This window comes from Rhea americana, unplaced genomic scaffold, assembly GCF_003343005.1.
Source record: "Rhea americana isolate MKP2758 unplaced genomic scaffold, rheAme1 scaffold_273, whole genome shotgun sequence".
In the NCBI taxonomy this organism is placed as follows: Eukaryota; Metazoa; Chordata; class Aves; order Rheiformes; family Rheidae; genus Rhea; species Rhea americana.
Genome location: NW_028186394.1, coordinates 814,638 through 836,440, shown reverse-complemented (window position 1 = coordinate 836,440; position 21,803 = coordinate 814,638). Strand labels below are relative to the sequence as shown.

Genomic DNA, 21,803 nt, shown 5'->3' with positions numbered 1-21,803 from the left:
ATGGAGATATTCAGCCCACACAGAGTGTCACTATCGAGAGTGCACTGATCACCCGGCCTGGTGCACAGGATGTTTCCTCTTCAGATGTCTACTTGGCCTGAATCCTGGGGAGGCTCTAACTTCTGCAAAAATAATTAATATCTCATTTCTGCCAAACTTGCACAAGTCATTTAAACAAGCTAGCTCTCACTGCCTCTCCCCAGAACCCAGTCTCCTCTTCTCATCCTGATACCTTATCAAGCTATGGACAGGATGTTTTACATTGCTTTCTCTATGGTGACCGGACAAACATGCTTTCACTGTCAAAAACCCATGGAGTGTTACTGTATTGGAGAGCCTTTGATCTGTGCTTGGATAGCCAAGTATAAAAATGGACCCTTCCCACTCTGCTTTATATCCAACAATCCCGATTTAATAGAAGTTGGATGTTAACCACTGTATATCAGAAAACCAGTAAGTGCTTTAGCGAATGCCGGGAGAAAGATTTGAATCCTGGTCACCAGACACAAGATAGGCAATTCTAGTGTTGTCCCAAAACAATCCCAAATTAGCATCACCTCACCAGGAACATATATACGTGTGCAGAGTTAGTGTTTGTTCGTCATTACTGTAATTTCACTAAAATGATTTATCAATGATATCACATGTCTCCTAGTGCCAAGAACTTCTGAATAGCCTGGCATTTGTTCCTTATTGTTCTCATTACTGGTGGTTGTTAAAGTGACTTCAAGTACTGGAAGGCAGATGGATCGTATCATTCACCTTATATTACTTGAGGGATAACTTAAAAGCCTGAGGACTGTGTAAGCTGTGCTTGCCCAGCCGTGGATTTTTTTCCCCCTCTGTAATTTATTCAACTAATGCATGTGTCAGTCATAAGAGTAATGCTTATGCACTGGTTTGAGAAATCCCATTCCCAGGCTAAACTTGAAATCTGTTCTGTGTACCGCTCCATGTTGTCCTGCCATTGTTGGCGAAATATCTTGTCTTGGATGATGTTTGTCATGCTAAATTTATTGTGCCAGCTCAGCAACTTCAGATCTGCTGTCCTGTTGGAGAAGGATCTAATCGACATGCCCTGACACCACAAGCCAGTGTATTCCACCTCTTTGCCCACGTTCAGTTGCTGTGAAAAAAAACACCAGCTTACACTCTGCATGTTTACTAGTGCCATTTAATTTACATCTTGATTGGAGAAGTGACAAATTGAAACTCCTATATCGTAAGAGATAGAAAATCATTAAAAATAGAGGAATATTAGAACTTCTTACCAAAACTTTCTTTTCTGTGGTTAAATCTGTAGGCTCACAGCCTATTCTTATACAACCATTTTAGACTTCTCTTCATGAGCACTAACCTCTTTGGGAAGAGCAGCTTTGTGTCCAGCTGTGGGCACCATGTCATTTTGCAGTTCTGTGGGGTGGCAATAATATTTGTAGCATGTATTGCATTTATATTGTAGCTGCTGTTGTGCAGTGCACAGAGTTGTTTGGCTAAGCTGCTGCACAGCTAGAGGCTAAATGCCCAGATGTGCTGGACAAGCTGCCTTACCTGAATTAGAGTGGCCTGTGAATTGAGAGGCAGGGGGTTTTTTGGTGGTTGTTGGTGGTGGTGGTGGTGGTGTTTCTTTTCTACTTTTTTTTTTTTTTTTTTTTTGCCATCTGCTTTCTCCAGTCCTGCAGCTTGAGTAGAAGGCCCTTCAGCAGTGCTTTTGCTAATGGCCCAGCCTGGAGCCTCCCTTGCTAAGTCTGGCTCCCTGCTATTTAGCAAAATAGGGTGGCCTCTTTTGAGAAGGGCTATTTGTGTCTGGCTGTTCTTTGCCAGGGGCTTCCAATTCCATCTCAAGTTGGGTTATTTCCTGCATACACCCATTTCCCAGGGGCTTCTGTTCTCATATTGGTGAAGAATGTGGAGATGTTCTCTCTCAGGCAACATCCTTCTGTGTTTGTAGCTGCTCTTAAACTTGTCCCTGTTGGGGAAAGCTACTCCTTGCATTTGCAGTTATTCCTGTAAAGAACAACTGTTTTATCTATTTAAACATACTTTCTCTTTACTTGAATCATATAATAGGCCTGTTGAGTTTCCAGTCATGTCTACCAGCTTGTCTTCTGCAAATTTGTCTTTGTAGAGAGTCTTAAACCTATGTTGCGTTTTTTAATGGCTTGTCCTCTTCAGCTTCAAAATTGTCATCATCTGTAAGAATAATCTTCATGCTAAGGCAAACTTGGTATCTTTTGAAGTGTGAAAACATCCAGAAAGTCAGTAGCACTGGTTTCGTTCAGCTCTCATGGTGTAGAAGGTTCCTTTTTAAGGTTACACCCGCTCCCCCAAAACTCCAGGTCAACAAGCAAGTCAGAGAGGAGGACCAGGTTTAGATGGATCTCAGGAGTCAGCCAGAGAAATGTGCACCTGGAACTGAATTGGCCCTGGATTAATTTGGAGCCAGGGGACTCAAAGGGGACTTCCAACACTACAGTGAGTGGAGCTTCATGTGATTTTCCAGTGCGCAGCCTGGATCAGATGCTCTCTGTCTATTTTCTTTTTGTTTAAACGTGCCCATGCTGGCTCAGGATCATCCCTGAACCTCTATCTTACAAGGAGGTTGCATCTTTTCCTAGAAAAATACCTTGCAAAAGGCACACTGCAGTTTGCCTCTTCAAGGACATGTAATACTGCCTGATGCACATCAAGCAAGGGCTTGACTACATAAAGCACAGTCTTTCTTTCCCTTAAATTACGAGGCTGCAGCCCTATGTTGCTGTTTCTTGAAACTTTCTTTGGACTTAAATCCGCATTCTTTAGGTTGTAAGGAATCCTGCTGCTGGTGCTTGCTTTGAAACAGTCTCTCTCTTTTCTTCCCTCTTCAGTTCTTGACCTTTGAGGACTCTTTTGCCCATGAATCACTTGTGTTCGTTGATCTCTGCAAGATTAAYGTTAGCTGAACATACAGGCTTCTTAAAGGCTAAATAGTAATCACAAATTCTTAGGTAGGTCTTTTTATTCAGAAGAGCTAAGTCATTTCCAGAGGAAGTTGATATCATCTTTTTGATAGACTGTGAAACTGAGGCCAGTGACCTCTGTGCAGTGTTTGGGATGGAGAACAAGTCCCTGACTCCCACTCCAGCATGCTGCACTGATAGTTTCTTTCCTTTTATCTGTGTTTCTGATCACAGTGTCTCCCAGTTGGTCCTGAAGTTCAATTACCTCTTTCAAAGGAAGAGAAAGAATTGTGCTCTTTTCTCCAGCATGTGTCCTCTGCAGGTTTCAGTCAGATGTGTGCTATCACATGGCTTTTCTGGCTTTCCTTGCTTCTCTCAGTCATTGTTCCAGAGGTGGAAAAATATGCTGGAACAGTTGCTGCTTTTCTCCTTTTTATTTGATGTTCCTTGCTTGTCTCTGCAGAGCCGTTCAGATCAGGGGATTTATCAAGCCTGAACTAATTAACCCTGAATGCAGGAAGTCAGAATTGAGTGCTGCAGCTGTGAAATCTTCTGCCTTACCCTGAAACGCACATGGGTCTGGAGGAATTTCAGAGCTTTCTTTTCACTTGTCCCCCACTATGGTGGAGTTTAGCTGATGCCTCACTGGACTTCTCTTGCAGATGTGCCATGAGGCTTGTTTGTTGGCCGGTTGCACGTGGGGTGTTCAGTAATCCTAACTACATGGTAGGATTGCATTGAGCAAGGGATGTCTCAGCTGTCACTTCAAGATTCCAGTTCTTTAAATTTTTTTACTTTACTGAGAGAGGGAGTTAGTTTTGAGAGAAATACAGTAGTTTTAGCTAAAGGAAGGTGCTTTAGAAATTGTTTCCAGTTCCTATTTTAGTGAAGAATTGGTAGCTGGACCAGTGACTTTGCAAAAGAAAGGAGGAAAAAGGCTACCTGGAAGGTCAAATTAGGAAGAAAATGATTGTTGGATTGGCTGAAAGAGTAGTTTGTGCCTTCAGAGCCTCCTTCTCATTATATGTCTCCATAGGTTGAATGGGTCTTAAGAGAATAGATACCCAGGAGAAAATTTAAGAAAACTCTATTTGTCTTCCAACACTTGGTGTTCCCTGGCTACGCTTGGTGTTGTCAAAGCTGTCTGGGAAGTGCAGCAGGACTCCGATCGCCAGACGTATCCTGCCAGGGTTAGAGAGTGATCCAGAGAAAGCTTCTGAAATTCTGAATCAGAAGAGGGACAGCTGTGACATGCATCTGGAAATAGTGAAAAATGCAAGGGTTTCCAGGAGAATCCAAGCCAGAGAAGAAAAATAACTTCATGCCTACCTCGAGGTGCCACGCTTGTCAGCACTAGCAGAGCAGAAGTGCTGGTTCACATGGGAATCCTCCTCTCACTGTGGCCCTGAAATTACTTTCTTCCTAGAGGAAAGGGTGAAGCGGTGGGAGGCAGAAATGTCATTTAATCATATGAAAATCAGTCACACTTTTGTCTTTCTGAAGAATTGCAGTTCCAAATTTAGTATCTTCTTTTGGCACCAAACCATTCAAAAATGTCTCTTACTGTGTTGCGAAGGTCAGAAGCATGGGTGATGAGTCCCCTGATAATTCTTTGCAGACCTTTCACTTGAAGGAGAAGATCTCTGGTAAAAGCACAAGATTGCAAGTCATGAGATGATAAACTCCTCTGGAGACTTTCTTTGTGGACTGGAAAGTGTGCATGATTTCTGTATGCCTGTTCCTGGTTTGCAGGAAAACAGTACTACATTATCTTTAAGAGTTGGACTGAACATCACTTTCTTAATGTCCGCGAAGCTTACAGGCACATTCAATGATATGTTTTTTTGCTGGAATTGTCTGCTTAAGGTAATTTCCTTTCTCCCCTGTGTATTGCTGAGCAAGCAGTGCTGCTTGCTTCTTTGTGAGCCAGATTAGGGAAGCAGAAATAGCTTGCCCTAAAGAGGAAAAAACCCCTCTAAAACTAAAAAAAACCGCTTTTTGATAGGATTTTTTCTCGTTGATATCTTTTTTGATAGGATCAATTTCTTAGTCCATCTGCAGTGCAGATGCACAAGTAGTTGTTCCAGCATGTGTGTAGTGAGAGAGCAATACCTCAAGCTGCTGTTGCTGTCAGAAACATACTGTTGAACTAGACCCAGATACTCTTGGCATAGTGTATGTCAATACTGAGAAGAAGGACTCTATGTCTCCAGTTCATATTCCCTGTGTTTTAACTGGAAGGAAAGCTTGAATTCACTGGTAACTTCAGCCCATGTTAATTAATGATTTTTACTGTTTCTTTTTTCCAGATTGCCCGACAGGAAGGAAGGGTCATTTTAACCTCTGGACTCCCATATCAGACTGTAAGTGCTTAGAACTTCTGGTATTTCTCTGGCACTGTGTCACTGCATGGTCTGGGACGTGCAGTGTAGAGAAGAGGAAAAGCCAGATGTGAAAGAACAGCTGGCTTGGCTTTTTTGTCCATCTTCTGCACTGAAGACTACAAAAAGGGTCTTGTGAGGTTTGCTCTTGTTCTGAACAGCCAAAGGTTGGGTTGAAGTTTCATTTAGGCTTGATACTTCATCAGCAGAGAGAGCAATTGACCTCTATGTCAAAAAATTCAAGCCAGAGTGTTTCTGTATAGCCCTACCAGCAAGCAAAATGCAACTCACTTCCCATGCATTTTATCACAAAGATTCTTGTTTGCTGACCGGTTCCATACTGACAGAGCACTCTGCTGTTTTTCAATACTTAAAGACTTTTCTTGGAGCTCAGAAGAGAGGCAGTTGAAGCCACCAAGCATGAGACCAGGTGGAAGGCTGAGTTGTGCTACAGACACACAAAAAACAAAGCAAAACCCAACCTTACGCTCAGCACCAGACATTCAGAGCCTTTTGTGAAACATACTGCAAAGCAGAGTGTTGGTGGGAATATCCTGAATCTGTCAAGTCAGTGGCTACAGTGTCATGATGCCTGCTGCAAGTGCCCTCTGCTGTTGCCCAAAAATTCATCTGGAGAAGTGAAATTATTCAACATTACATGCATGAGCCAGAGTGCAGGACTTCATTTGAAACTATAGATACAAAAGATCCCAACTATTCATATAGTTATGTGGAGCATTTGCAGAACTTTCCTAGTTTATAGCTGAACATTCAGGAAAATTACCCACATGATGAGATACTGTGAGGCAAGTGGAGCCATGCCATGTTACAGGTTCCTTATCCAGACTGTGGTTGCTAGCATCTACAGCTGATGCTGTAGGTATTTCAGAATCTGGCATAATCTTGCTTGGCAAAGCTCTAACTCCAAAGCACTGAGTAGAAATTGCAAAAGGAAAATAATTGCTTCCCAGGGTGCAGTATTGTCCTGGGAAATGTCTGGTTTCCTTTGTTCCCTTGCCTTTGTATGCCTTACATGCGGACAGAATGGCTCTGCCAGCCTCTTTACTTGCATTTAGTTGATCCCAGCTCACTGTCAGTTTTTATCACATTCATAAAGATGTGTCTGGACACTTCCCGGTGAGCATTCCCAGATACAGACATCTGCGCTAAATGTGGAGCAAACATTGAGGGAGTGTCCACATCAACCACTTCAAAGTCATTAGCCATCTATTAACTCCAGGTAAAAAAAAAGTGTATAAACTTGAAGGGCTGAAGTGGTAAAACTGTCATTAGAAACGTCTCCTTGATTGCGCTTTTGCAAACAGTGTGTGATCTGGCCAGGTTTCATGTGAAAGCTATGATTAAATTCAGTTTCCTCTTGCTATCACTGTTAGCACCACACACCATTGAATAATAAGTTAAAGGGAACTTAGACTATCATGTATGATATATTGAACATTATTCCTCTTCAGCAGTCGCAAAGCTATTTGTGATGGTGGCGAAGTGTTAAATGACCTATTGTGTTCATTAGATCAAACTTCAGACTGTAAAGATATATTAACTCCAAATGTTACTTGTTATTAAAACCAAACAAAATGCATTAGAAAAAAAAGAAAAAAGAAAAGAAAACATCATTATGCATGGAGTGCCTTATTTATTTTTTTGTTTATGATTTATCTTTTGAAGCTACAGTCCCAGGTAGGAGAAGGAAGATGTTTCTCTGTGAACTGCTCAGAAAAGGCAAAAGAACAGGCCCTGCAGGTTCTGAAGCACTTCAATGTTCAAGTAACCTTGGCCGATATCTTCAGTCGCTGCCAGGTAGGTCTAGCCTTTTCTGAATTAAAGCCAGTGCTCACTAGCTGTTCCTTGCACAACAGACACCATTTCAGCTTTTTATGTTTTGCCTTCAGTGGCTTGTTCTTGGTTGCCAGTATTTCTTCTTGGACTTTGGCAATGTCTTGCAAAGCTGTGAGAGGTTTTTGAGTGTGCTAATATCATTCATGGGTGCTCATGACTAAGTCAAACAGAACAAGCACTGCATATGCAACTTGCTAGAAACTGTGCTGATTTTCAGATCTTTGGTACTTGGCATGTTTTTTGGCATTGACTATCACGATTATATTCTTCTTGTGCCTGCATTCTCTGTCTAGGACACATGGTGTTTTAATTATAAACCAAGTTTAATTATAGCTCTATGATTCTGATAACACTTAATTATTTTAATAGGGGGATTTTTTTCAAGGTCTTATTTTTTTTAAGGAACTATTTGGTTAATTCATGTCTATGCTAGCTGATGATTCCAGATTGTTTGGCATTGGATATCTGTGGATTGTTTTTTAAGAAGAAATCCTGATTTTGTTAGCTCGAATCTGCTCCATGTCTTCCAAGTTTCACTGTTGTATGTGTTAACGGTAACACACTGAAACTTATCCCTTCAAAAGTAGTAATATAAACCAACTTCCAACTTCAACATTTCTCATCTTACCAGTGTTTAAAGAAAGAAAAGGGAAAAAATGCTAATCTAGCTAGAAAAAGAGCTTTCTCTTATGAGTAAACACGCCAGCTGAGCACTTCAGTAAAGTCTGGCCCAGTGCCTTTTAGTAGACAGCTAACAGGGTCTTCTGGCTTGCTGGAACTGTATGAATGTTGTAGAAATGACTATTGAGCAAATGCAACAGAGTGTGTTTTTCTAGGACTTTGCTTGTATCTGATGTTAGAAGTTGATAGAACTGTGTCTGTAACTTGTACAGAACATGAGAGTTGTCCAACTGTTCAGGTTGTCTAAAGGGTAAGAATGGCATAGCACCATGCAGATGGAGTAGAATAATATGGATTCATCTTTTGATCTTCAGGATAAATGATATAAGATAGCACGTTCAGTCTTGTAGTTTTGTTGTGTAGTGATGCACTGGCTTATTTATTATTAAAAAAAATCTTATAACAAACTTGGTAGATTCTCTGATTCCCTGAGAGTCCTTCAAATGGTAGTGTTCTCCCCCATGGCTGTTTGAGAGGCTGTGAGAATAAGTGCATGTAAAAAAAAAATACGTTGAAGAAAAATGTGTGCTATCTATAATAAATGCAAAAGACGGTGCAACATGGAAAATAAAACCAACCCTGTTCTCATGATCTGGAGTCTGAAACTGCTTAACTATACAGCTTTTTAGTACGTGCGGTCTCAGTTTACAATATAAAAAGGGATAATTAATCTGGCTAGGAGTATATACTAAGCATTCCTCTTACTTTCAGGAGAAGTGTCTTTCCTGTAAATTGTGGTAGTAGAGCAGCTGCATGTTTTAGACGGCTACACATGGGAAGATGCTATTATATGTCCAACTGTTCTGCGTTCTGAAGCATGCATCTACCTACATTTAAGGCTTTGGCATTTGGGGATTTTGTTCAGCTGTCTGCTACGGATTGCACCACAAGTTTCACTGATATAATACCGCTGCTCTCAAGGAGAATCCCAGGGTTTCTGCAGCTTTATATTCCTAGCGGGCATCCAGCTAGTTGCACAAGAGTGCTCTGCACCTGCAGTTCTTGGGAAATATATGTGTGAAGAGGGGAGCTGCAGTCAGTAAATTGAAAAGGATCATAGTACATTACTATAAAGAGTAATGCCCACATTGAAAAAATGGCAAATTTCTCCCTTTAAAAGGATGCTTTGGGACCTCTGCAGCCCACACGACTTCGTTTGCGAGTTCTTTCCAAAACATCCTAATTCTCTGCAGACTTAGTGAAGCTGATTGGACTTAGTCAGGATGGAGGACTAACTAGATCCTTCCGTTCGTGCTGCTCCTCTAATCTTTGCAAACTGATCTGAGATCTGCCAGCAACTTGCAGAAATCTCTGTTGCTAATGGGCAACCAAGGAGTTGGTCTGTCCCTGGGCCTGGGAATTCCGATTGCATGGCTAAGCTTCCAGAAGCATGTAGGTGCTCAGCAGCATGGGGGGCCCAGGCAGTACTGATTTGAAAGCTTGGCCATCCTTGCCTTCATGGAGCTCAGCGGAACAGGCTGAACTGCAGCCCTGTCGGTGAAGGATGGCTCCATTCTGCTGCCGGAGCACGGGAGACTCGTTATCAGCCGTGATCATCCATTGTAGATAAGCGTTTTTCTGTGTGTCACAGGAAGCACTGTGGCATCCTGCCTGACTCACTCTGTCTCGTGGAGCAAGGGCTTATTTTGTCTCTGGGGCTTCTATTCTGTAAATGATTTGAGTGACTATGTCAGCAAATATTGTTACTGTAACAATTAATGCATGTAACACAGAACACATGGTAAAAATAGGTCCCAATTCAATGTTGGACCCAAGATAGCTATAAAATATGTTTCCTTTATCAGCTCCCTCAGCAGGGATGGATGGCCTCTCTTTTGCAGATGCAAAGAATGGACTTGCTTTGTAAACCTGCCAAAATATTGAACCTTTTTTTCTGTTAAAACAATGGCAAGTACTGGCTACTTCTGTCTCATTCCTCACAGCGAATGCAAAGAGAAGATCACCTGCGTGCTGCTTTCCTCACTTCTGCTTTGACGTGTACTGGGCTTCTGCTTGATTGTTTTGGTCAAACGCTCTGGCACTGGGGGCTGCTGTCAGTTATGGCCTTCCATAAATGACTATTGCATGTGTTTCTCAAGTGTTGCATCTTAAGGACTCTGTGATCATCATGGAGAAGTCACCTGTGCATAGCACCTTTAGCTAGGCTTGGTATTGCCTTCGGTGAGCAATGGTTTAGGGGATCTGAATGGAGGTAAAACAAATTCTGTCTTTTATGGACGTGCAAAGAGCCCCCAGGAAGCTATATGCTTCCTAGCCTTAAAATCTTTGTGATAAACCCATTTCCTCTGTCTATTTGAAATGCAAACATCTTTTATCTGTCACCTCTGCCCACATTTGGATGTCTTGTATACAGCTTTTTTTCTTCTCAAATATCCCCAGGTAGCACCTTCAGAAATGTGTGAATGTGAAAAGCATACTGGAGATGTTTCTTCAGTGATAAATGCAGCACATGGGTCCCTGATACTATTCCGTAAGACCTTTGTGAAGTTGTCAGGGGCTGTAGTAAGCGTCTGTAGGGTCACTACCAAATTAGCTTGAGTGGAAGACAGGCTCTCTGATCCTGCCAGCTTAGAGGAAGTTTATTTGGACACTAAAGAAAGTGTCTTACTGAACTGCTACAGTTATGTATACAAACATTTGACAAGTAAGGCATTTTAAATGCAGTTTAATGTTTGGCAGTTCTCTCAGCTCTGTAAAATCAGTGATAAGATTGTCTCCCAATGCTACCGTGATGTGGCACCCACCTGCACTCCGATTGCCAGGATCTATGCACGGGACACACATGATGGCCGTGGCAGCTGAGCTATGAACTCGTAGCAGGGCAGCAAAGGACAGGAACTCAATTTCAGCCTAGTAAAGAAATTATTGAAAATTAACTTTTATTAGGAAGTGTTGCCCAGATGACCGACTTGGTCTTTCTATCTGTCGTTTTGGTACTGCCTTGGAACATTGAACTTTGAAGTTCTATCTAAACATGAGAGAAGCAGATGTAGATAACCATTTATTGACCTTATAGTGTGGCTAATGTATCTTCATTTCTTGCTGTCTTTCTCAGTGAGCCGGAGGTATTGCAGACTTTGACTTCCTTTGGCAAAGGTATGATATCTGGCCTAGTGGGGTTCTTGTCAGTGAAAAACCACTTGTGTCAAGGGAGATAATTCCGGAAGGGGAATAGAAGCCCTCGGTTGTAACGCCATTGTGTGCAATATTGTCAGGGCGAAATCACAGTTTGAATGGTGATAAATTGAGGGGATAGATAGTGCAAGTTGTTAGCTTTAAATCTTTATATTGCAAGTGTTTGTCACAACTGTTCGAAGGGAAAACGACGTCTTCTGTGTTGCAGAAGATAGCCAGTAAATTCCTCCTGTTGTATAAGAACCTTGTCGTTAAAAGTTTATAACTCTGCTCTAAAATTCTTGCTGGTTTGAGATTCTGCAGACAGATTTGGAGCCTGGAGGGCCTGTCCGTCTTCAGAAAAGCTGAGTTCTGCTCTGCTAGAAACAGTAAGCTGCTAGTTAGCCGAACGTTGAGAGCCAGGAGCTTTGCCTTTCCACCAAACATGGGAAACGTCAGCTCCTCGCCTGCCCAGCCTGAGCTTGGTCAGCAGGTCCTGCTGCGTGGCGGTGGCCACTGGCCATGTCCTTTCCTCTTTCCTTTCCCACCCCCTGATTGACTTGACCCTTTAGCTTCTGAGCTGTACAAGGCACGGACTATTTGAACAAAACCTAGTGCACTGGGAGTTTTACCCTAGGTGAGGTTTCAAGGCATTCCTGCAAGAAGGGAAGATTGTAATTATATCCTCTGCAAAAATGAATGTGCAGGAAAAAAATCTCTTTGGCCCCAGCTGCAGTTTCTGCAGCCGAGCTGCCCTGCATTTATTATCGGATTATCAGTAAATTCGAATAGGTTGTCTCTTTCGCTTCACTGAAAGCTCTGATCCTAAATAAGCAAATTACATCACCTATTCTGATGTCCTGTTTAACTTATGACCTCAGCCTGAGCTCTGCAGGATGTGAGAGATAGCTGCTTTATTTCATTGTCTGGAGATCTGATATCTTTTTTTTTTCTCCCCCTTCCCTGCTCTTTATGTTTCAAAGCGACTCACCCCAGCCTTTTAGAAAGGTGTTAGCATGGGATTAGGAGTAGGCGGGGGGGGGGGGAGGAGAGAGGAAACCACCATTTTTTGAAATTAGGTGCAAAAGTGTTATAACAGTTGCAGCGAATGTTTCTGGTTTTGTGCGGTTAAGGTAACGAATTTCATTGCTGCAAATCTCATCATGCGCAAACTGATTTACACAGAGCAAACCTAGTATGGAGCAATCCATTTAGCAGGGACAAAGAAAAAGGCCTTATGATTAGATGAAAAACCCTGTGCTTAGGGCACTTTGTGAGAACCTTTGAAGCCAGCCTGGGAACTCTGGCAATATTAGTCGATAATTAGTAATATAGATCCTTCAAGCTGTCGTTTAGGTTGAAAATGTGCATGTCTCTCATGAGCCTCTGTCACACCAATCTGATCAGCAGGCTTTTTTGTTCCTTTTATGTGGGCTGCTCTGTCGGTCCAAATGATGATGAGAACTCCCAGACATCTTCTTTCTCACTAACTTGTGAGCCAAATAGCTATCTCCCTGCTCTATCGTGTCATGGAAGTGGGACCAAGTAATTTCATTTTGTGGTCACCTTTCTTGTCTTGGTCAACAGTCTTTTTATTATTTTAAATAGAACAGTTGGCCTTCCTAATATGCAGTAAATTGAAAGGCTAAATATTTCATAGAATACTTCTTCATTAAGAGACAGCAAGAGAGTTGCTTAGGATAAAAAGCATCTCAAACTGAAATGGGACTGAGAAGATCATCGCAGAATTTAGAAAACGTCAGTTCTCAGAGCCCACATTTCAGCTTTGGGTTGCCTTCCACTTCAGTAATATTGGAGCTCTATTTACTTCTCGGCCCTGAAATCTTTTTGGAAAGGCTGTGTCACCATCTAAACGAGGAGTTAAAGAAGGGTCATGTGCACTGGCTTTTACCTATTTGAGAATGCTGAGAAAGAGAATATTGTTTTAAAACCCTCTGTGGTTTAATAAAAGGTTCATCCATAGGATGCAATTTGTCAGCACCTACAGGTCAGGAGAACCTATGATTAACAGCATCTGTGGTTTCCCCCGATGTGTGTTAGCTGCTTATTCCTCCGCAGCCCTTAGCCCCAAATGAGAAGGCAGCCCTGTGCCTGCCCACTATGTAGGCTGTGATTTCTTGCTTCGGAGTGTGATTGTTCAACACAAAGGGTAAGGCCCTCTTAATCTTTTTGTTTATCCTGGGCCTGGCAATTTAGATGTAATCTGCAACTTGTACTGCTCAGATTCTGGCCGGGAAGCACAGCTGGTATTATTCTGTCTTTAGAGACATTGTTGAAGGAGTGAATTGACCTCAAAAGGTACTTGTTCCTGGAACCATCTGAATGTGAGCATTCAGTTGTGAATATACCTAACCCTGAAATAGCAGCTTTTCATTCAGAGAACTGTCGTTCTTCTGATTTGGAGCAGATCTACARGACAGTCGTTAAATGGCATCAGGGTATGTGCAAATTTGTCATCGCAGTTTGTGCTTCTTTAGAGGCCTGAGCTGAGATTGTTGTTATAAAYGTTAATTTAAGCGTAGTGAGCAGCCACAGTTATGGGCAGGGAAATGTGAGCACGCAGAAGTAATATGTCTCATCCAGGCTCCGGTGAGGAGCTCCCAGCAGGAATACAACTCGTGACTCCTGACTCCAAAGCTGCATCTACCTGTTAGAGACTTCCAGGTGCYTTCCTAGGCTTAACTGTTAGTATTTATGTGTCTTAAGTGGGTAAGAGAATGTGTTTTATCTGCTGCTAAGGTTAGAATGGGATCATGAGGAATGTACCATAAATACATTGCTTTATAGAAGATGATCCTGAGCAGGCTGGGCCATCCTGTGTGCAAGGATGGGAACATGGAAAACGTATTGCCCATGCCAGTTCTGCAGCATGAAGCACATGCAGGGCAAAAGCATGACATACAAACAGGGTCCTGAAAAATTCCCAGCCTTTAATTTTCTTAGTATTGTGTTATAATACATGTGGAGCACACAGCTTCCCCCCAAAAAAGGGACTTGACTGGGCCTAATTCTCACCAGCAAGCTTGGACAGTACTGCCTCGTTCCCACAGACTGTACACTTTCCTGCCAAGATTTCAGTATCTTCAGAAATTCAGTGGAGCATGAAGGTCACAGCAAGGGAAGAATGACAGCCTGAGATTTTTTTTCCCTTTCACCAGCTAGGAGCAGACTGTTGTCTCTCTTGCATGTTGACTGTTTTCATAGGGTTAGCGTGAAGTTTATGTTTTACACAGACCAGTGGAAGTCAGATATGGGAATGCAGCAGATCAGCTGTGTTTCTTCAAGGAAGACAGTCTCATGTTGCAGATTTTCTTTCTCAGTGTCTGCAAAAGCTTGATTTCCAGTGAAATTTCTTTTACCGATCTTTGTCTTTAGCTTCTTTTTGTGGAAGTATGTGAGAGATTCTACCCAAGGTTTTGGTTTTTGTATTTATCTCCTTTCTCTTTTTTCACTTGCAAAGCTGCAGGAGAATATTAAACTTCAGAGGAAAAAAAAAGCTGTTAATTATTCATGGTGTTATCTATTACTGTGCTGAAAACGATGATGCCAAATTAGTCATTAGAAGTCAAACCTCAGCTGACAGTAAATGTTTTCTTTTGAGGAAATCATCCCTGTTCCTGGGAACCAACTTTGTTCTCCTGTGCTAAATGCAAGAAAGGTATGAATGTGTGTTTTTTTCCTGGAGGGCAACACTAGCTGGAAAAATGCTGGTTTTAGCCAGTGGAAACAGAACAAGCAAACAACGATTGGCAGTGAAAACAGCACTTGTATTTAGACTAGCATAGAAAAGAAGACACAATGTAGTGCAGAGTAAACGTCCTTTTATACAGTTCTGTACCAGGCTTTTTCTTCCTCTCCTGGATTTGGACAGATTGGGGAAATCCATTGGTCAGCAGTGATGCTGGTGCACTGGGAGAAAGTAATGAAAGGTCAGTTGGTGACAGTGATTGAATGACTGTAAGGAAAATGAAGAACTCTCTGGAGAAGGCAATGACACAGCTATAACTCCCATGTGTCCTAAAGAAACCGTCCCCGTGTTTTCTCTCAAATGTCATGAGAAAACAAGAGATTTGTAGCCAATTTAAGTTCTGTTGGCTTCCAGTCCCCTGTGCCTCCTGAGGTCAGAGTTCAGTGTATTGACTGTGTCAAGAAGTCAAAATTCCCATGTTTTATACACTGTAGAGTTTCTCCTTCTTTTTGACTTTGGTGCCCTTGTAATGCTCATTGTTTGTATGTCATGTTAAGGATGGGATGTCCAACCCTGTCAGGGTTTGAATGCCCATATGTATTTACAGGTGGGTTCTCATGATGATAATCCTATGCATAGACTAGCAATACCATTAGTGGGTCTCATTATTTGAAATAGCTTGTGCATTAAAAGTTAAATAATGCCAAAGTTCTTGTTTTCACAATAAAGTGACCAGCTTCATCAATAATTCAGGTGAACTGAATTGATTTGAACACACCAAAATGTCGCCAGGGCCATGTTTTCACTTCATACATCAAGATGATGAAATAGTGGTAGACAGGAAACTTTCTAGTAAACAGTTTGATGAAGACCATCTTGTAGCACAGGTAATAGCACACCAATGTTTTCTCACTTCCTGCTGAGAATCCTGCACAAAAATGTTGTCCAGTTGTTGCAAATGCATTTAAAATCCTGTTATATCCTTCATGGAGAATGAACAATTTTTCTGTCATCCAACTCTAAGATCTGCAATGTTTGCCCGGGCAGCTGTTTTGGCAGTAGTCCTATGTTGCTTCAGGAGACTAACTGTCATTTCGGGCAGCATTACGGACTGAGAATATACATACTTGATTTCATCATGAGATTTGACAGATTTGTAATTGCTTGATGACGTTTATCTGAAGATCTTTGAGCAAAAAAACTGTAGGGCTTCTTATGGGGTAAAATTAACAATATCTGTTATTGATAATATTAATTGTATGATATGATACCCCACACCAAAGAAAGCCATAGTTCTACGTACCATTTTGGGATATGGTACACGATTTCCTGTTTTGTCTACTGCTGCAAAGGCATTTTCAGCTAGAAGCAGCTAATGATGAAGATAGTAAGCAACATATGTAAGGTTTGGGCTTTTCAAGAAGACCTCATCCCCTAAAATTGCACATTGTCCAAATGTCTCTTACTAAATCAAGTAAGTCCACTTTATGTTCATGTAAGCCCTTTCATCCAAGGATTTTTTAGTGTTTCAGAAACACAAACAGGTAAAGCAGTATCCTGATGAAACCTGAGAAGAGAAACAGAAAGGTTTAAAAGAATTTCTCTACTCATACATCATGTTAGTCATGAAGAAGGTGATATTTTCCAGTTACCTTGATGAAGTACAACTAGATGTAACCCAAGAGAGAATTTTATTCAACTAGGTGAGACTGTCGTCTTTGAGTCAGTCATTTATAAGAGGTTCAAAAAAATTCCTTTCTCTCTCTGCCCCAGAAAGGCAACAGGAATCCTTTTGTACCACCAAGCTTTTTATCGTTGGCTTATCTGAGACTGTGGTAATCTGAACAAAATCTCCTGAGAGGCGCAAACTTTACTTCTAGAAGGCAGCTCAGTACCCTTCAATTTCCTGAAAAAGGGAGTGATCTCTCAGAGGGAGAATGAGCGCACAGGAGTTTTTGCAAAGGTGTAAAATATAACATTCCAGGCACACTTCCTGGATGTCATGATGTTTTCTTTGAAGAACTGTCTTAATTCAATTTACACAGTCCAAGTTGACCATCCTTTTGATCAAGGAAGTGTTGGGGAAGGTGCAGGTGAAAGCCTCGTTTTCTCTCATCCTTAGTCTTTTCTTCCCTTTCCCTCTCCTCATCTTTTTTATTTTGTTGTTCCTAATTGAGCTGTTCGTACTAAGGTATTTTCGTGAAGGAAGAGGAGGAGGTCTTATGTTTAAGATTAGCACAACCAGACAGTTTTATTTTCCTGAGGCCTTTTTTGATGAGTCCAGCCTAAATCTGTCTTGCTACCAGGAGGATGGCCCAGCACCCCTTTGGCCCCCACACTCATCCTTCCCTCAAGCTTGCCCTAGTGTTTGGGGGCCATGTGGTAAGCCAGATGTTGAGACCGATCTGACTGAAAGAGGACAGAGAGCCTGTGTGCACCTGGATCAGTGCTTTGGAGACCCAAGGGGCTGAAGGAGCAAGTTGCAGCTCTGATATAACATGAGTGGCATGGACCACTTCATCTCTGGTGGCCAGTTCCTGGTATAAAGCCAGCCCCTGCCTGTAGCCTGAAGCATAGCAGTGAATGTAGCTATCTGGAGAACTGAGCGGACACTAACCTCTGCAGCAATGAGGTTTCTAATTCAACTCTTTAAATTCATGGACTTTAAAGAAGGCGAGCTCATTGAACTGGGACGAGTAGGAGGAAATTAGCTGGTAGTTGGAGAGAAGGAAGTTGGTGACAGAGAAGTCAGACAAGGAACGCGGTTCCCTACAAGCAAGGTCACGTGAATGGCTGTTTGGTGACAAGCTGGAGTGATCGATGTGAAAGGATAATAGGTCACTGGGGAGTCAGCCTAAAAGCTGAAGCCTCTCCAAATGTGTGTGGRACACTGGAAAAGGAGATTAAGATGACATCGAGTAAAGCCAAACAGTTTCTTGCACACCAGCTGACTCAGGGCTCTGGTTAGTGTGCTTCCCTCACCTTATTTTTGCCCACTCCAATTTCTGAATATTTAAATAATCTGGGTACTGAAAAATTATTCATGCTTCCTTCTGACCCAAGCCTGGCCTGTGCTGAAGGATTCAGCCTTCACTCCCAGGAGTAAACTCAGCCCTCAGGTGGGACCAGCCCTTCCTTGCCCTGATAGGCTTTACTGTGGCTGCCTTCTGCAGTTGGGTTGTTTCTTCCCTGAGCAGGGTCTTCCCTGGATCAGCAGCATTTAGTGGCATTTACTGGAGGGCTCAGATTACCCCAGTGAAAATAATCAGTTATGCAAAGTTACGCTGTTTAGATTGGGTTTCTTCTGTGTAGCCAGTGAGGTGTGAAAGTCAATCTGCTCTGCAAACCCTGAGGGCTCTTGCTCTGTGCTAACCTGATATGATACCTTTGGGGTTTAGCTCTTGAAGGGGGAAAAGCTGGCCCTGCAGTTCAGTTCAAAGAGACACAAAGCACAGGTGGTTAGGGTGGGACGGAGCTCCTGAGCAAAATAGCGCTCCTAAATCCAGATGGTGTTGAGCTTGCCCTTGCCTGACAAAGAAAACCAGTCACATGAAAGGGAGCTCTTGCCGTGATGGCAGAGTTTTCAGGTATTTCAGTTGGGAGAAGGCTGATGGGGGCAGATCTAGTATTTTTGTTTGCAGTTGTGTTAGTGGAATTTTTTTTTTTCACAAATTCATCCGATTGCCCTGAGGCATTAGTCCATGCAATGCATAGTAAATTCTCATGGTTAGGAGACAGGCTTCCTGCAGCAGGAATGTCTCTCCCTGCGGCCTGGAATCCGTCGTATACTCTCTTCATTCTTGCTCGTCTCCTTTTGCTCCCTGATATAACCACAGAATTGGAATTTTGATATGATGTCAGGAGTGGGAAAATCTCTGTGTACAAACACACCCTCCTGACTCTTCCCATCTGCCCACCATGGGTTTCTGTGTCATTCCTGCCCAGTGAGCTGCTAGTTATCTCCAAATTTGAGCTACTGAACCACTGGGGAAGCTGTGAGGATGACCAAAGAGTTTGGGTGGAAGCCCTGAGCTAGCATGGCAGTAGACTGTCCATCTGCAAGATCACAGTAATGGTACTTAGAAGTTATCATAAGGGGCTTGCCAGCTACTTACTAACACTTAAATATACTCAAGGAACCTATAAGTTTGAGGGATGGACCAAGGGCTGCTGTCTTGGCCAGGTAATGCAAAACCTATGTAATGGGAACAGTGATGAAAAGCAGTACATGCATATTTAAATCAGTGTCAATTTATGCCGTTGCTGATCTGTGACTTACCACAGTATCATTCATATTCAGCTTTAGTGCCAAAAGCAAGACTCCGTTCCTTTCTTATTTCTTAATGAAAAATACCTCTTTAGAGTTTCTTTGAAGTCCTCACTCCTGAAAATCCCCACTGTATTGTCATCATTGTTACTGTTAACAGCCCCTGCCAGTATCGGGAGCCTTTCCTGACAGATATCTCTGCAGGGGCTTTGTCAAACTCTGCAATTCAGACCTATACTATAGTCAGTTTTAAATGGCTAATGACGGGCCTCCCAGGGGATTTCTGCCAAACTCTCAAAGACCTCCCAGGTTTAAAAGTGGCAGGGTGTCCTTTTCCTGGGGCCAGTGGCAGGAGGAATGCACACGGTCAGATTCTCCTACCTAAGCTGCATCGGGCTAGTTATTTTTTCAGTTGCAAAGACTCATCCATGCGTATATAGCTGGTTGCTTAGCAGAAGAGAGATAGCTGCGTCAGTAGAGGACATGGAATAAAAAGACTGAATTTGCAGAGTAAAAAGATTAGGTTAGGTGAAAAGTACCCCACTAGTTGGAGGTTTTATTATATTTTGTCGTGAAAATATCTTAATTTGAAAGCAACAGAAAAAATTAAAAGACATTGAAAAATTCAAGCGGTGAATTAATCTGGAGTAYGTATCAGAAATACAAAAAGGTTCACTCTTCCCCTGTGTACAGAGCTGATATACTGGTATTTATGGGATAGTAATGTGAATAATGCCTGAACAAGTCGGGCTCCTATATACCATTTTCAGAGAAGAGAGAAAAGTACTTGAGCATCATGGAAGGTCTGTTGGAAAAGGGACTCTGGCTCTTATGACTGGGGTTTCCTAAGAGCTTTAAGYCAGTATAGGCTGACATCTCTGCCACATGAAGCTATCGCTCTCTTCTTACCTCTTTCCTCCCCTGGTGCCTCTCTGTCCCCCTTGTCCCAGTGCAAGTGCTTGGTTAGCTGCAGCATGGCTGGATCAGGGAACTGATCCCAGTTGAAATGGACCTGTCAAAACCAGATGGTTAATTTTAACCCGGATCACTTCCCCAGTGTGGTTCACTGCGCAGCTGGCCAGATATGTGCAGGGTGTGATAAGGGCATGGTGTGGGGTGGGAGGGCAGAGGACTCTGCTCCTGCTGTGTCGGCACAGGCTTAGGCTGGTCCAAAGCCATCACGAGCCTGCAGCTGAAAGAGCTCAGGCTAGCTTGTCTACAGACCTTGCCTGTTAAATCCCARTATAAAGAGAATTTGGTTGATGACCTGACAGTTTGCCAGTTAGGAGGATCACTAGGGTGGGTGCTCACCTACCTTTCCTTAGTGGATGTCTGGTCTTGGCTTGAGTTTTGGCCTTGGGAGATGAGCCCTGTGCTCTCAGCCTGTCCTAGCCCAGCCCTGTTGTTATCCATTAATTTTGCACCTTACTGACAGTTCAAAATATATTTACATTAAAATTTGAAGTCAATCTTCAGATTTGTAAATGAAGTACACAATCAGGTAAAATATACCTCCACTTCTTCCCATGTGAACAGAAACTGTACTGTTTTGATCAGCTTGTAGCTAGTGTGTGCCTTACCACATTTTTGCATTGTGGCTGAATATGGTTCTTAGTTTCTGATTGTGCTTCTCATTTTATTCATAGTGAAAAGGCCTCTTCTCAGAGGCTAGCAAATAACTTTCCCAGAGAATACATAAGAATTGGCTCTTTGCTTTCACTTGTGCAACTAAATATTTACAGAATCTTTCTCCTTCTAAAGGACTCAAGATTCTCTTCTATACTGACAAAATTTCAATCTTTTTAGGGAAAAAAGTAGCATCTCTTAAAGTCATTCTGTGCCTTTAACTGAGCTGCTGTTGTACAGAGTAGCTGAAGCTTCATTTAGYCTGAATGAAAAACTTGATGCATGTTGCTGAAGAGAGGAAACTGGTAGTGGATGATTTACTTGAATGCCCTACAGCAATGAAGTTATAAATGAAGAGGGAGAACACCAGGAGCACTGAGATCTGGACCAGAGGAAATGCATGAAGCCTTTGATTGACCTTATGCAGATTTCTAATGATGCGACTAAACTGAAATCATTTTTTTCAGGGGTTRTAAAGAGCAAAATAACAGCAGCCCTGAAATGCAAAGATCTTTAGATAATGTGCATTAGTATATGGCTAAAAAACAGCTGAAAACTGGGATTTTGTGACCAACCAGCCCAGATGCTGGACTCTGGATCTGGTCTTGCTCTGGAAGCTGCCCTGTTGCCTGTCCCCGGGCTGGTTACTGGCCCTGGCGGCCCAGCGCAAGCCTCGACCACTACTGCACTTCCCGGTGAGCCAGGCTGAGGTCTCTTGCCATCTGCTTTGCTGCCCTTCTCGGGCAATGGCACTGGTCAAGGTGCAAAAGTGATGCTCTGAGTGGAAGTCCTTGCTTCTGTCCCTGTGCCAAAGCTACCTCCACTTAAATGCATATTTAAACTGGAGACTAACGTGTTTCTGCATCAAGTCCCAAGAAGTCTGACRTGCCCTTGGCCGTTAACAGTGTGCAGAGCAGCCGCGGCAGGCGTGCGACTTGGAGACCGGCCTGTGAAATGAGCTCGTGGCTTCAGCCCAGCTCCACATGGGCAAATGCCCCATTACGTAAGACACGGAAATCCCAGTGAAGAGAAACAGAGCCTCTCTTGATGGGTCACCAGGCTGTGGCCTGTCATAGTTTTGCTGAGGTTGGTTCCTGTCTTAAAATAATGCACGGCTGCGTTCTGCCGTGACAGTGTCGGAAACTGATACGGAGACTGTCAAGACCAAACTCCTATGCTGTTCCTAGAGTATGGGATTTTTCCTCTGC

General features: G+C 42.6%; 1 protein-coding gene across 14 annotated transcripts in view; it reads left to right on the top strand.

Moving 5' to 3' along the window:
• The window catches only part of EXD3 (exonuclease 3'-5' domain containing 3), a 323,237-nt gene that overhangs the window by 153,219 nt on the left and 148,215 nt on the right, over positions 1–21,803 (top strand). For 13 of the 14 annotated variants that reach the window (XM_085308338.1, XM_085308334.1, XM_085308325.1 and 10 more), the window contains 2 exons: positions 5,249–5,302; positions 7,007–7,138. In XM_085308338.1, the coding sequence (XP_085164464.1) occupies positions 5,249–5,302; positions 7,007–7,138 (186 nt within the window). Of the gene's footprint in view, positions 1–5,248; positions 5,303–7,006; positions 7,139–10,934; positions 10,976–21,803 lie in introns of all 14 variants that reach the window. The other variant, XM_085308337.1, reaches the window with a different exon arrangement.